We start from the raw sequence: 12,213 nt of genomic DNA, 5'->3' as shown, positions 1-12,213 counted from the left end.
AGCTTCCACCTGCCCTCGCCAACCCCCCCCCCCGCCCCCACTTCTGACTCTAGTCTCAGATAGATGTCATATACTGGGCGTATCAGCCAGGGTTCCACCACAGAAGCAGAACCACTAGGAGATAATATATTAAGAGATTTATTGCAGGGAATTGGTCAGCGTGATTGTGGGGCTGGCTAGGCAGGTGAGAAATCTTCCGGGCAGCCTGGAACTCCGACACATGGAGTGAAGCCCTGTCTACAGGTGGACTTTCTTCAGGAAGCTCCAGCTCTGCCCCAAGGCCTTTTAACTGATTGAATCAAGCCCACCCAGATTATCTAGGATAATCTCTATTCCTTAAAATCAGCTGGTTATGGCATTTAATCACATCAACAAAATACTTTCACTACATCACCTAGACTGGCGTTTGATTGAATAACTGAGAACTGTAGCCCAGCTCAGTTGATACAAGAAACTGACCTTCATTCTCAGAGAAGCCTCTCTGACCACTGAGTCAGAAATAGGTCACTCTTATATGTATATATATAACTGAATCACTTTGCTATACACCTGAAACTAGTAAAATATTGTAAATCAACTATAGTCCAATATAAAATAATTTTTTTTTAAAAAATAGGTCACTCTTGCTATACTGTTGGTTATCTCCAAGGGATAAGGATAGCATCCATCACCAGCTGTATTTCTTTTCCCACCTCCCCCAAAGACTAAGTTCCATGAAAGTAAGGCCATATGAGTTTGTCCCTACTCTTTACTCACTGACCACAGTACCTGACACATAGATGATACTCAAAAAAAAATTGTTGACTAAATATATGGATGAACTTAAAACATCCTGTTGTCTCCAAGCATGTAAACACCTATTCATTTTTAAGCAATGTCTGTCTAAATTAATTTGAAAGACTTCCATGGCCCAGTCAGAATGGCCATCATCAAAAAATCTACAAACAGTAAATGCTGGAGAGGGTGTGGAGAAAAGGGAACCCTCTTGCACTGTTGGTGGCAATGTAAATTGATACAGCCACTATACAGAACAGTATGGAGGTTCCTTAAAACACTAAAAATAGAACTACCATATGACCCAGCAATCCCACTACTGGGCATATACCCTGAGAAAAGCATAATTCAAACAGAGTCATGTACCACAATGTTCATTGCAGCTCTATTTACAATAGCCAGGACACGGAAGCAACCTAAGTGTCCATCGACAGATGAATGGATAAAGAAGATGTGGCACATATATACCACGGAATATTACTCAGCCATAAAAAGAAATGGAGTTATTTGTAGTGAGGTGGATGGACGTAGAGTCTGTCATACAGAGTGAAGTAAGTCAGAAAGAGAAAAATAAATACCATATGCTCACACATATATATGGAATCTAAAAAAAAAAAAGTTTCTGAAGAACCTAGGGGCAGGACAGGAATAAGGACACAGACGTAGAGAATGGACTTGAGGACATGGGGAGTGGGAAGGGTAAGCTGGGACGAAGTGAGAGAGTGGCATGGACATATATACACTAAGAAACATAGAGTAGATAACAAGTGGGAAGCAGCTGCATGGCACAGGGAGATCAGCTCCGTGCTTTGTGACCCCCTAGGGGGGTGGGATAGGGAGGGTGGGAGGGAGACGCAAGAGGGAGGGGATATGGGGATATATGTATATGTATAGCTGATTCACTTTGTTATACAGCAGAAACTAACACACCACTGTAAAGCAATTATACTCCAATAAAGATGTTAAAAAAAAAAAAGACCTCCATGGCCTGGGTGCTAGTGTTCTCCAGAGAAGCAGAAGCCGTGGGAGACACACATTTATTTTAAGGAACTGGCTCACGTAGTTACGCAGAACCCCAGGCTGGAAGAAGTTGATCTTGCAGTCTCAAATCCAAAATCTACAAGTGGGAAATTCAGGCAGGGTTTCTATGAGGCAGAATTGCTTTCTGCGGGGGGGAAACCTCAGTCTTTGCTCTTAAGGCCTTCAGCTGATTGGATGAGGCCCACCCACATTTTGTTTATTTTATTTATTTATTTTTGGCTGTGTTGGGTCTTCATTGCTGCGCGCGGGCTTTCTCTAGTTGCGGGGAGCGGGGGCTACCCTTCGTTGTGGTGCGCGGGTTTCTCATTGCGGTGGCTTCTCTTGTTGCGGAGCACGGGCTCTAGGCGTGGGGGCTTCAGTAGTGGCAGCATGTGGGCTCAGTTGTTGTGGCTCGCGGGCTCCAGTAGTTGTGGCTCGCGGGCTCTAGAGTGCAGGCTCAGTAGTTGTGGCGCACGGGCTTACTTGCTCCTCGGCACGTGGGATCTTCCCAAACCAGGGCTTGAACCCGTGTCCCCTGCATTGACAGGCAGATTCTTAACCACTGCACCACCAGGGAAGTCACCCCCCATATTTTGGAAGTCACCCCCCACATTTTGGATGGTAATATGTTTTACTAAAAGTCTACTGATTTAAATCTCATTTTAATCTCATCTTAAAAATACCTTCGCTGCAGTAGTTAGACTGGTGATGACCAAACAGCTGGGCAGCATAGCCTGAGTTGACACAGAATTAACCATCATGGCATGCTTGTAAAAAGGACCATTTTACCAATATTAGCTACAGTGTCTAGGGCCTATAAGCCTTTCGGGGAACCTATAAAATGTTTGAGACCTGCAAATAAAATATGCTGATTCCAAAATGCAGAAAGTACAAGTAAGAATTAATAAATATTTAATTCAATGACAAAAAGCATAACCTTTTCCCTAACAAATTAAGTGCAACTCAATTCTTCTGAACCTAGCAAGTATATTTAATGGGGGTTGTGTTGCATTTTAATATGTTTACTACGATGCTTATTCATTGCTTAGGGAGCCCTTTTCTCCCATTAATTGCTCTACTGTTTGTCTAGGTCTTTGTGCCATCTGTGGCCTGGAATAAATTATCCATCTGTTTGGAAACATCCTTCCAGAGCCAATTTAAGCATTCCCCCTTCCCCACTTCCCCTGCATTTTAAAAATTCCTTATCTCTGCAGATGATTGCTTCTTTATTTGTCCAGTACAGTGTGCCAGTGGTATACTGCACCTATAGTTCTTTAATGCAAGTATTTGTTGCCATTTCCTTCTCCCTAGTAGATTCAGACCTACTTGAGGGCAGGAACCGTATCTTATTCATCCTTCTATTCCAAGTGCTTAGCACAGGTCTGTCATAAAATGGTAGCCCAGGGACTTCCCTGGTGGTGCAGTGGTTAAGAATCTGCCTGCCAATGCAGGGGACACGGTTTCGAGCCCTGGTTTGGGACGATCCCACGTGCCGCAGAGCAACTAAGCCCATGCACCACAACTACCGAGCCTGTGCTCTAGAGCCTGCGAGCCACAACTACTGAAGCCCGCACACCTAGAACACGTGCTCCACAACAAGAGAAACCACTGCAATGAGAAGCCTGCGCACCACAACGAAGAGTAGCCCCCGCTCGCTGCAACTAGAGAAAGCCCGCGAGCAGCAACAACAAAAAAAACCCCCAACACAGCCAAAAATAAATAAATAAATAAATTTATTAAAAAAAATAATAAATAAAATGGTAGCCCAATAATGCTCATCATTTTTATTATTCAATTGTGTTACCTTCAACTACATTCAACCAACCAGCTTTATCCTCCATGCTTTTACATATGTTATCTAATCTTCATAACAGTTCTGTTGAAGACAACACAATTCTGCTGAATAACAGTCATTATTATATAGAATTTTAAGATGAAGATGTTCAGTCTCAGAGAAGTGACTGATTTGCTCAGAGTTCCCTAGCTAATTGGAGGCTCTCTTTCATGTTTTCTCTTCTGAGCAGAGCTGTCTCCCACTAACAGGCGGTCCTTGCCCTTAAGATGCTTTTGAATCAGGCTATACTCTCCTGTTCCTTATTTAAGGCTGCTTGCTCTTGCATGTGCCTTCAGAGATGAAAAGTGGTTGGTCTGGGATGGCGTTGTAATGCTCTGGGCTCAGTAGATAGACCTCTACCCGTCAAGAAATGGCCTCTTGTTCTTTTCTTTTTTGCGGTACGCGGGCCCCTCACTGCTGTGGCCTCTCCCGTTGCGGAGCACAGGCTCCGGACGCACAGGCTCAGCGGCCATACCCGTGTCCCCTGCATTGGCAGGAGGACTCTCAACCACTGCGCCACCAGGGAAGCCCTGGCCTCTTGTTCTTGTCTTGCTTGTAGGCAGTGTCTCTTGGATTTCTTGTCCACACCCTAAAGAAGAGCTTCTCTTTAAATGTTCCTCTCCACACTTTAGCTTCCTTAAAACCTTTCAAATGTTAACAGGTACTTACTGAGTACATCGTACGCATCCAGCACTGTTCTATAGGTAGTGGGGTACAGCAATAAACAAAACAAATTCCTCCCTTGCAGAGCTCACGTTGCAGCAGGGAGACGGGCAATAAACTAATCGAGAAATAGGTATATAAAGGGTGGTGACTAGGTACTATAAAAAAAGAAGAAGAAATAACATAAGGGAATAGTATAAAGAGCCTAAGGAGGAAAGGGCTGGGAGGGGGAACCGGCTTCCCTTCCTCACAGTTCGTTCCCCCTCCCCAGTCGGGTGAGTTGCCTGTCCACAATTGGAAAATGAGATTTTCCATTTACTTAGTGAGAAGAATATGAAAGTCAGATGACTGGAAAGGCAAATACTGCAGTGTATAAACAAAACCAGAACTTCTGAAAGCAATGCTTTTCATACATGTCCTTACTAGGTAATCTAACACCAGATGCGTTTTGGTTTCTATAGTGAGTTCCCTTTATCAGAAAGCCAACTTTTATACTGCTTATCTCCAGTGCTTTTGTTTGCCTTTTGCTCAGCCAGGCCTTCCTAAACCATATAAAAAGATCAAAGAGAACCTGGTTGAGATTTCCAGGAAAGCATCCGTTAAGGATTCTGGAAAGGACAGTATCTTTTGTTCCAGTTCATGATGGATTGGCTTCAGCTGTTCTTCCTCCATCCTGTATCACTTTATCAAGGGGCTGCTTTTCCTTTTGCGCTTCTCTTTAATTATCTCTGCATTATGGATTCATTTTCCACTCATGCCAGGTAGGTTTGATGGCTAATTTTGCTCTTACGTCTATGAATACTATAGTAGATCAAAAAGCCCAGGTTGGAGTGCAGATGTGAATATTAAATACTAATTACACTGGTTGTTTTTAAGTTATCATCACTGCCACCAATTATTGATTGCTTGATCATGATTATGTCTAATAGAGTGAATCGGAACTGGAAATTGACATCATGTCTGCATTGACTCAGCCAAAGTTTGATAGGGTCACATTAAGTAGGAAAAGGATGAAAATAAATGGGGGACAGAGGGATGTTGGGGTGATATAGGAATTCCCCAAATAGATGCATCTATAAATCAACCATATGCCCCAGATGTTCTTGAACAGTCTTAATTTCATGGTATTCTATCATTTTCAATAAAATTAAATTTTATTAAATATACAACTATGTGATTTTTTTAATGCCTTTGTATGATTTCTCAGAGAAATGAAAAAAGTCAAAATAAATTTTGTTCGATTAGTTTTATCTCTATGTGGGATCCAAAATTATTGTCACTAGAGATTTGATAACTTGATCGAAATGATTTTTTTATACCTGGTAAATTCAATACATTAGAGACAGTCCCTATTTTTAAAAAAAGGTTCTATGGAATATCCTTTTGTAAAGTGAAAATCCATTGCCGAAGTTCTACCTCTTAATAATTCACTTATTTTGGAAACTAGGATTTTTATATATTGGGGATTCATAAGTAAAATCTAGCTGTTTCTAGCAACCAGGATGGCTGAGTTCGATTAAACTATGGCAGGTTATTACATCGTCACAACTGGTTAATGGCACTTTACCTCTGTTTAGGAGACGAGGGAAGCAGTTGTTAAAAAAAAAAGTTTCCTCTTGAGAAGGAATCACAAACAATAAAGCAAAACAAGTGCAAAAATAAGGGCTAATTCCCATAGGTTAAGATTGCTGACTTTGGGAGTTAGCCTGGTGAGTCCTGGTCCCTCACTTCCTGAGTGTCCTTGTGTATGTGAATAAACTCTCTGAGTTCATCTGTAAAATGGAAATAATAATGCCGACCTCATGGGATTGTTTTAAGGGTTAAATGAAGATATTTCATATAAAAGAATTATTGGCCCAATGTCCAGAATAAAATAAGCACTCCAGAAAATCATGCATCCTGCATTGTACATGTGTAGACATAATAATGTTTACAAATCCCCAGGGCAGTTGCTTTGGGAAAGGGCACTGTTTCGTGTTTCATCTCTGCTGTGTAAGGAATAAGTGTTCTCCCCTATTTTCCGATGGCAGGGAGGCGAAGGCTTGGGCGGGTAGAGGAGGAGTCATCCCAAGCATAGTCTGAAGCTCAGGAATGGCCAGGGCCTGTGGAATAGAGCCTCACACACTGAAGCACCTGCCGTCTCCCTCAAGAAAGAAAGAAATTCTTGCAAAGGCGTGTGCGTCACAGGCCAAGGAGCCATGATCTATACCCTGTGACATAGAGATTCATCCACTTTTCCTGTCCCTGACCACTCAGTCCCTGTTTCAGATTTTTTCTCTGGCCTGTTTGTTCAGATTTCTTAACTAGGCACCAGTTAAAAGGAAAAAACAAACAAATCTCCATATACTGTGGAAAGAAGAGCTGAGTCCTCATAATATGGAAACTCTGGTGCCTCTGCAGATCCAGAGGGCATCCGCTGGCTTCCAGAGGAGGCATGCTCCACAAACCACTTCACTGATGTATTTACAGCATCATTTACAACATGTATTTACAACATTGCAAAAAGCACCAAGTCATGAGAACTTAAAGTACAGTAGAGAGGATTAAGGGTAGATATAAAGACAAATCTCGTGGTATCACTTACAGGTAGAATCTAAAAAATGATACAAATGAACTTATTTACAAAACAGAGATAGACAATAGACTCACAGACATAGAAAACAAACTATGCTTACCAAAGGGATAGCTGGGGAGGGGGTAGAGATAAATTTGGAGTTCGGGATTAACATATACACACTACTATATATAAAACAGACAACAAGAACCTACTGTATAGCACAGGGAACTACACTCAATATCTTATCATAAACTATGCTAGAAAATAATCTGAAAAGGAGTATACATATGTATAACTGAATCGCTTTGCTGTACACCTGAAACATTGTAAATCAACTATACTTCAATAAATTAAAAAAACAAAATATTATACTAATGATAGGAGCTTTACTCAAATAAGCAAATACTGTATGGTTTTATTCGTATGAATTTGGAGAATAGGCTAAACTATGTATGCAGACGACAAAAATTATTAAATGATACACTTAAAGACTTTGTAATCGAGTTCTCAAACACTTATCAAAGGGAGGCATTGAGGGCCGGGGTGTGCAGCTCTGTGGAAAGGGAAGAGACTCATCTGTATGAGATGATGTCTAGAGTCCTCCTAGATCCTGGATCCTAGATTCCCATCACTTTGGTCGGGCAGCAAGCGCAGGGCTGGGTGTGACCCCACTGGGAAACATTCCAGACCGGTCCCCACAGGATTGTTGGGGGCAGGTGTCTCCCCACTGGTCTGGCAGACATCAAAGAGGGGTGCCAAGGGTCCCAGAGGCAGAAGTCAAGATTTGTCTCCTGCAGAAGTGGTTTACAAATGGACTCTGCCTCTACCCTCCATGTTTTTCTCCTTCGGAACAGGAGGAATACTGCAGAGTGACAACAGTGTGACTTCTGTAGGGGTGAGGGGGCGCCCACCTCCACTGGGTTCCACAGATGGGCTGCCATGGGAAGTGACTCATCTGTCGCACTGCTCCAAGGCGTTCTGTGTTCCAGGTACCTGTTCCTCCTGGTGGTAGGAGGAGCCCTGGCAGTAGCCGCCATGGGTTCCTTCGCTGTGCTGGTCTTCATCCCCGCTCTGTGCACCGTGGTCCTGATCTACTCGCTGGGCCCCCAGGACGTCCACAGGCTGACTTTCCTCTTTCAGATGAGCTGGCAGACGCTGTGCCACCTGGGTCTGCACTATACGGAGTATTATCTGCAAGAAGCTCCTTCCACGAGGTAAAGCAGCCCGTTCCTGTGTTCCTACGGAGCCCACCAGGGTTTGCTTGCACCGGGGTGCTGGTGGGGAGGACCTGGGCGTGGACTTTGAATCCAAATTCTTCCGCATCCCATCAGTGTGATCTTGAGTGAGTCAGTCAACCTCTCTCAGCCTCAATGTCTTTTCCTGAAATAAAGGGTGTGTGTAAGTGTGTGTTGGGGGGATAGCAATACCTATCTTGCAAGCCTCTTAGGTTAGAGTTAATGAATGAATGTAAGCGTCATTGTATGACTAATCTCCTAGTAACTACCATGTGCTGCCTGCATGGCACAGTGCCTGACACTAGCTGTAATTCACATTGTGCCCGAGAAAGGGGGTGAACCAGGAGTCCCAGGGCCCACAGATGAAGCCGGCCTGCAGGTGACTAAGCAGAGTACACACACCTCAGTGTAGGTAGTTTAGACACATAGCCGGCAGCTTCCCCGCTGTTTCAGTAGGACAGGAAAGGTATAAATCTACCATAAACCTTTGCTGCCTTCCCACACACCTGCTCTGCAAGAGTTTTACTTTCACTGACACTCAGCTCTTCCATCCCCCAGAAAACGGGAAGTCACTCAATCCAGGAAGAAAAAAAATAGGGCGCTAATTACAGTCTAGGGACGTTGTTTTCCTGAGCCAGTGAGATCACCAGGATTAGAGGGAAACAGGCGTCTCTGCCATCCTGAAGCCTGCTGTTCCTGGCTCTCGCCGTGATCACCATTGGACTGGCTTCATGGTCGCACGGTGAACTGGAGCGGTGACCTGTCGAGGGGGTCACCTCTCTGATTCTAGCTGCCATGGGTTGCCTTACTCTGCCATCCCTCCCACACCCAGAATCCTATTCTTTATTCTGACTGTTTTCACCAAAGGCTCCAGGGCCTGCTTCTCTGAAGAAGAGGCAAGATGGTGGGTGGATAGGGAGTGGGGAGTACTGACCGCGAAGTGGTGACTTAGGATTTCAGGAAGAAGCCCGGACCTGATAGGGGCTGGAGGAGCAAGTTGAAGAATCTGGCTGCACAGGAGGGAGGCTGAACCTGAGCTGAAGCGGGAAGATGTGTTAGTTTGCTCTGGCTCTCATACAAAGTACTGCGGACAGGGTGGCTTCAACAGCAAACATTTACTTCCTCTGGAGGCTGGAAGTCCAAGGTCAAAGTGTTGGCAGGTTCAGCTTCTCCTGAGGCCTCTCTCCTTGGCTTGTAGATACCGTCTTCTCCCTTTGCTTTCACATGGTCTTCCCTCTATGTGTGTCTGTGTCCTTATCTCTTCTTATATGGAAACCAGTCATCTTGGGTTAGGGTCCACCCTCATGACCTCATTTTACCTTAATTACCTCTTAAAGACCCATCCCCAAATATACATATTCTGAGGTGCTGGAGGTTAGGACCCCGACATATGAATTTGGGGTGGGGGAGGACACATTCAGCCCTTAACAGAAGAGGACTGACTGAACAGGGGTTAGTGGCATTTGGTGGCTACTTCGTTTACTGTTTGATAGGTCAAGTAAGGAGGTCAGTTGTCCTTAAGTTCTCAGACACAGAAGCAGCAACGCTTGGGAAACAGAGCCATTTTCTCCCCACAGGACAGTGTTCCTGATTGTAGAGTGTGTCACTGTAATTTTCATTGATTTTCTCCATGGTCAGCAGGATCTTCTCTACTGTGTGATGGTGATGCAGGAACAGGTCAGGTGATTGGTTAAGAACACAGCTCAAGTTGCTACTGACTCAGGATACACCCTGAACCTCTAGCTTGACTCACCCTTCCTCAGCCCAAATCCCAAAGCCTTCAGAATCTTGCAGTCAGGGACTGGTTCACAGTCCAAATCTCCAACTTCCTATAGTGTCTATAGGAAGAACTAAGACTAAACAGAACTAAGGTCTTGTTTCTTCTGTGACAAATTTCTCCCTGATGCTCGATCCTAATCTTTATAAGGTATTCTTAGAAATACGATAAGCAACGTTTCACCATAATATTCCTCATCATTCATTTATTTGCCTCTCTAATGATTCATTTCTCCATTTACCTTTCCATCCTGCTCGGAGGAGCCTGTGGTTCTGGATTAATCCAAGAGTCTTTGTGGGGGAACTGCAGGCCATGAGATTGGTCTTAATTGTTCAGAGCCACCCATTTGCCACTGGGTCTTTTTTTTTTTTTTTTTTTTTTTTAATATTTATTTGGCTGGGCTAGGTCTTAGTTGTGGAACGTGCGATCTTTAGTTGCGGCCTGCAGACTCTTAGTGGCAGCATGCATGCAGGATCTAGTTTCCTGACCAGGGATCAAACCCGGGCCCCCTGCATTGGGAGCATGGAGTCTTAGCCACTGGACCGCTAGGGAAGTCCCTGCCATTGGGTCTTGGGTGAGGCACTGCAAGGGGATAAAGTAAACGTGGAGTGTTTTTACATTAAAAAAAAATCTCTTTCAGGTTCTGCGTCACTCTTTCTTCCCTCATGCTCTTGACCCAGAGGGTCACATCCCTGTCTCTGGACATTCGTGAGGGGAAAGTGGCAGCAGCAGCAGCAGGAGGAGGCATCAGGAACAGGAACTCTTTGTCTGAGCGTCTGTGGGGAGCTCTGCCCTATTTCAGCTACTTGCTCTTTTTCCCTGCTCTCCTAGGAGGCCCCCTGTGTTCCTTCCAGAGATTTCAGGCTCGTGTTCAAGGGCCCAGCAGTTTGTATCCCAGGCACTCTTTCTGGGCTCTGACCCGGAGGGGTCTGCAGATTCTGGGACTAGAGTGTCTGAAGGTCGTGGTGAGGCGGGCGGTGAGCGCAGGGGCAGGACTGACAGACTGCCGGCAACTGCAGTGCGTCTATGTCACGTGGTCCACTGCCGGGCTCCTCAAACTCACCTACTACTCCCACTGGCTCCTGGATGACTCCCTCCTCTACGCAGCGGGCTTTGGATCTGAGTTTGGTCAGAGCCCCGGTGAGGAGGGATACATCCCTGATGCGGACATTTGGACGCTGGAAACAACCCACAGGATAGCTCTGTTCACCAGAAAGTGGAACCAGAGCACAGCTCGGTGGCTCCGACGCCTCGTTTTCCAGCAGGGCAGGACCTGGCCCTTGTTGCAGACGTTCGTCTTCTCGGCTTGGTGGCACGGACTCCACCCGGGACAGGTGTTTGGTTTCCTCTGCTGGGCTGTGATGGTGGAAGCCGACTACCTGATTCACACCTTTGCCAATGTGTTCATCAGATCCGGGCCGATGCGGGTGCTCTACAGAACTCTCACCTGGGCCCACACCCAGCTCATCCTTGCCTACATAATGCTGGCCGTGGAGGTCCGGAGCCTCTCCTCTCTCTGGCTGCTGTGGAATTCTTACAACAGCGTCTTTCCCACGGTGTACTGTATTTTGCTTTTTGTTTTAGCGAAGAGAAAGCATAACTTTAACTGACATCTTTCCCCAACTTTCATCTTATACCCGTGAAACAGACTTTAGAAAGTACCAGATGGCGCCTTGAAGATGCAGGTGTTTGCACTTTTCCGTGATAAAAGTTATTTTTTTTTTTTTAAGTATTGGATGTATGTACCTGGAGTAGTGTTGACTTACAATGTTGTACTAGTTTCAGGTATACAGCAAAGTGATTCAGTTATACATATATATATTCTTTTTCAGATTCTTTTCCCATATAGGTTATTACAAAATATTGAGTAGACTTCCCAATGCTAGGCAGTAGGTCCTTGTTGTTTATTTTACATGTAATAGTGTGTGTATATTACTCCCAAATTCCTATTCACCTTCCTTTTCAATTACTTTGTAGTCTTGGTGTCTGGTTCCAAAAGTCTGTGGAATGAATAAATGCTGATGGTGGGCCACGTAACGTTTCAGGTGGGAATGCAAAACATCACATGAGATGTAGAGTATTCGGTATACTTTTCCCTTTCTTCCCATCCACGCAGATAGCAGGTTCTAGGTTCACTGTCTCAGGACAGTATGCCACAGGGAGAGAACACATTGTGGAGAAAGGTTTATCAGTAATAAGATTATTCTACGTGTCTTTGAATCAAATCTATTGTTATAGGAAGAAGAGCCTTGAGGAAAAATAAAGTAGTGTTTTCTCCAAGGTTCGGTCCTGGGGAATCGTAATTGGGTTTGGGTGCAAAAAAAGTAAAATGTTCTGTGACTTGACTCCATCA

The 12,213-nt window shown here is 44.6% G+C and overlaps 1 protein-coding gene across 1 annotated transcript; it reads left to right on the top strand.

The window, feature by feature from the left end:
• Nucleotides 1-4,732: 4,732 nt before the first annotated feature.
• MBOAT4 (membrane bound ghrelin O-acyltransferase MBOAT4) lies at nt 4,733-11,470 on the top strand (the record flags this gene model as incomplete). The annotated part of the gene is made up of 3 exons (XM_082680552.1): nt 4,733-5,052; nt 7,838-8,062; nt 10,501-11,470. The coding sequence occupies exons 1-3, from the start codon at nt 4,931-4,933 to the stop codon at nt 11,468-11,470; spliced, it is 1,317 nt and encodes a 438-aa protein (XP_082536678.1). The 5' UTR covers nt 4,733-4,930.
• Between the last annotated feature and the right edge of the window lie 743 nt (nt 11,471-12,213).

Source organism: Grampus griseus (genome assembly GCF_964374135.1).
Source record: "Grampus griseus genome assembly, chromosome: 21".
NCBI classification, from domain to species: domain Eukaryota; kingdom Metazoa; phylum Chordata; class Mammalia; order Artiodactyla; family Delphinidae; genus Grampus; species Grampus griseus.
Note: the sequence above shows the minus strand (reverse complement) of the source record. Positions and strands in the feature narration are given on the sequence as shown.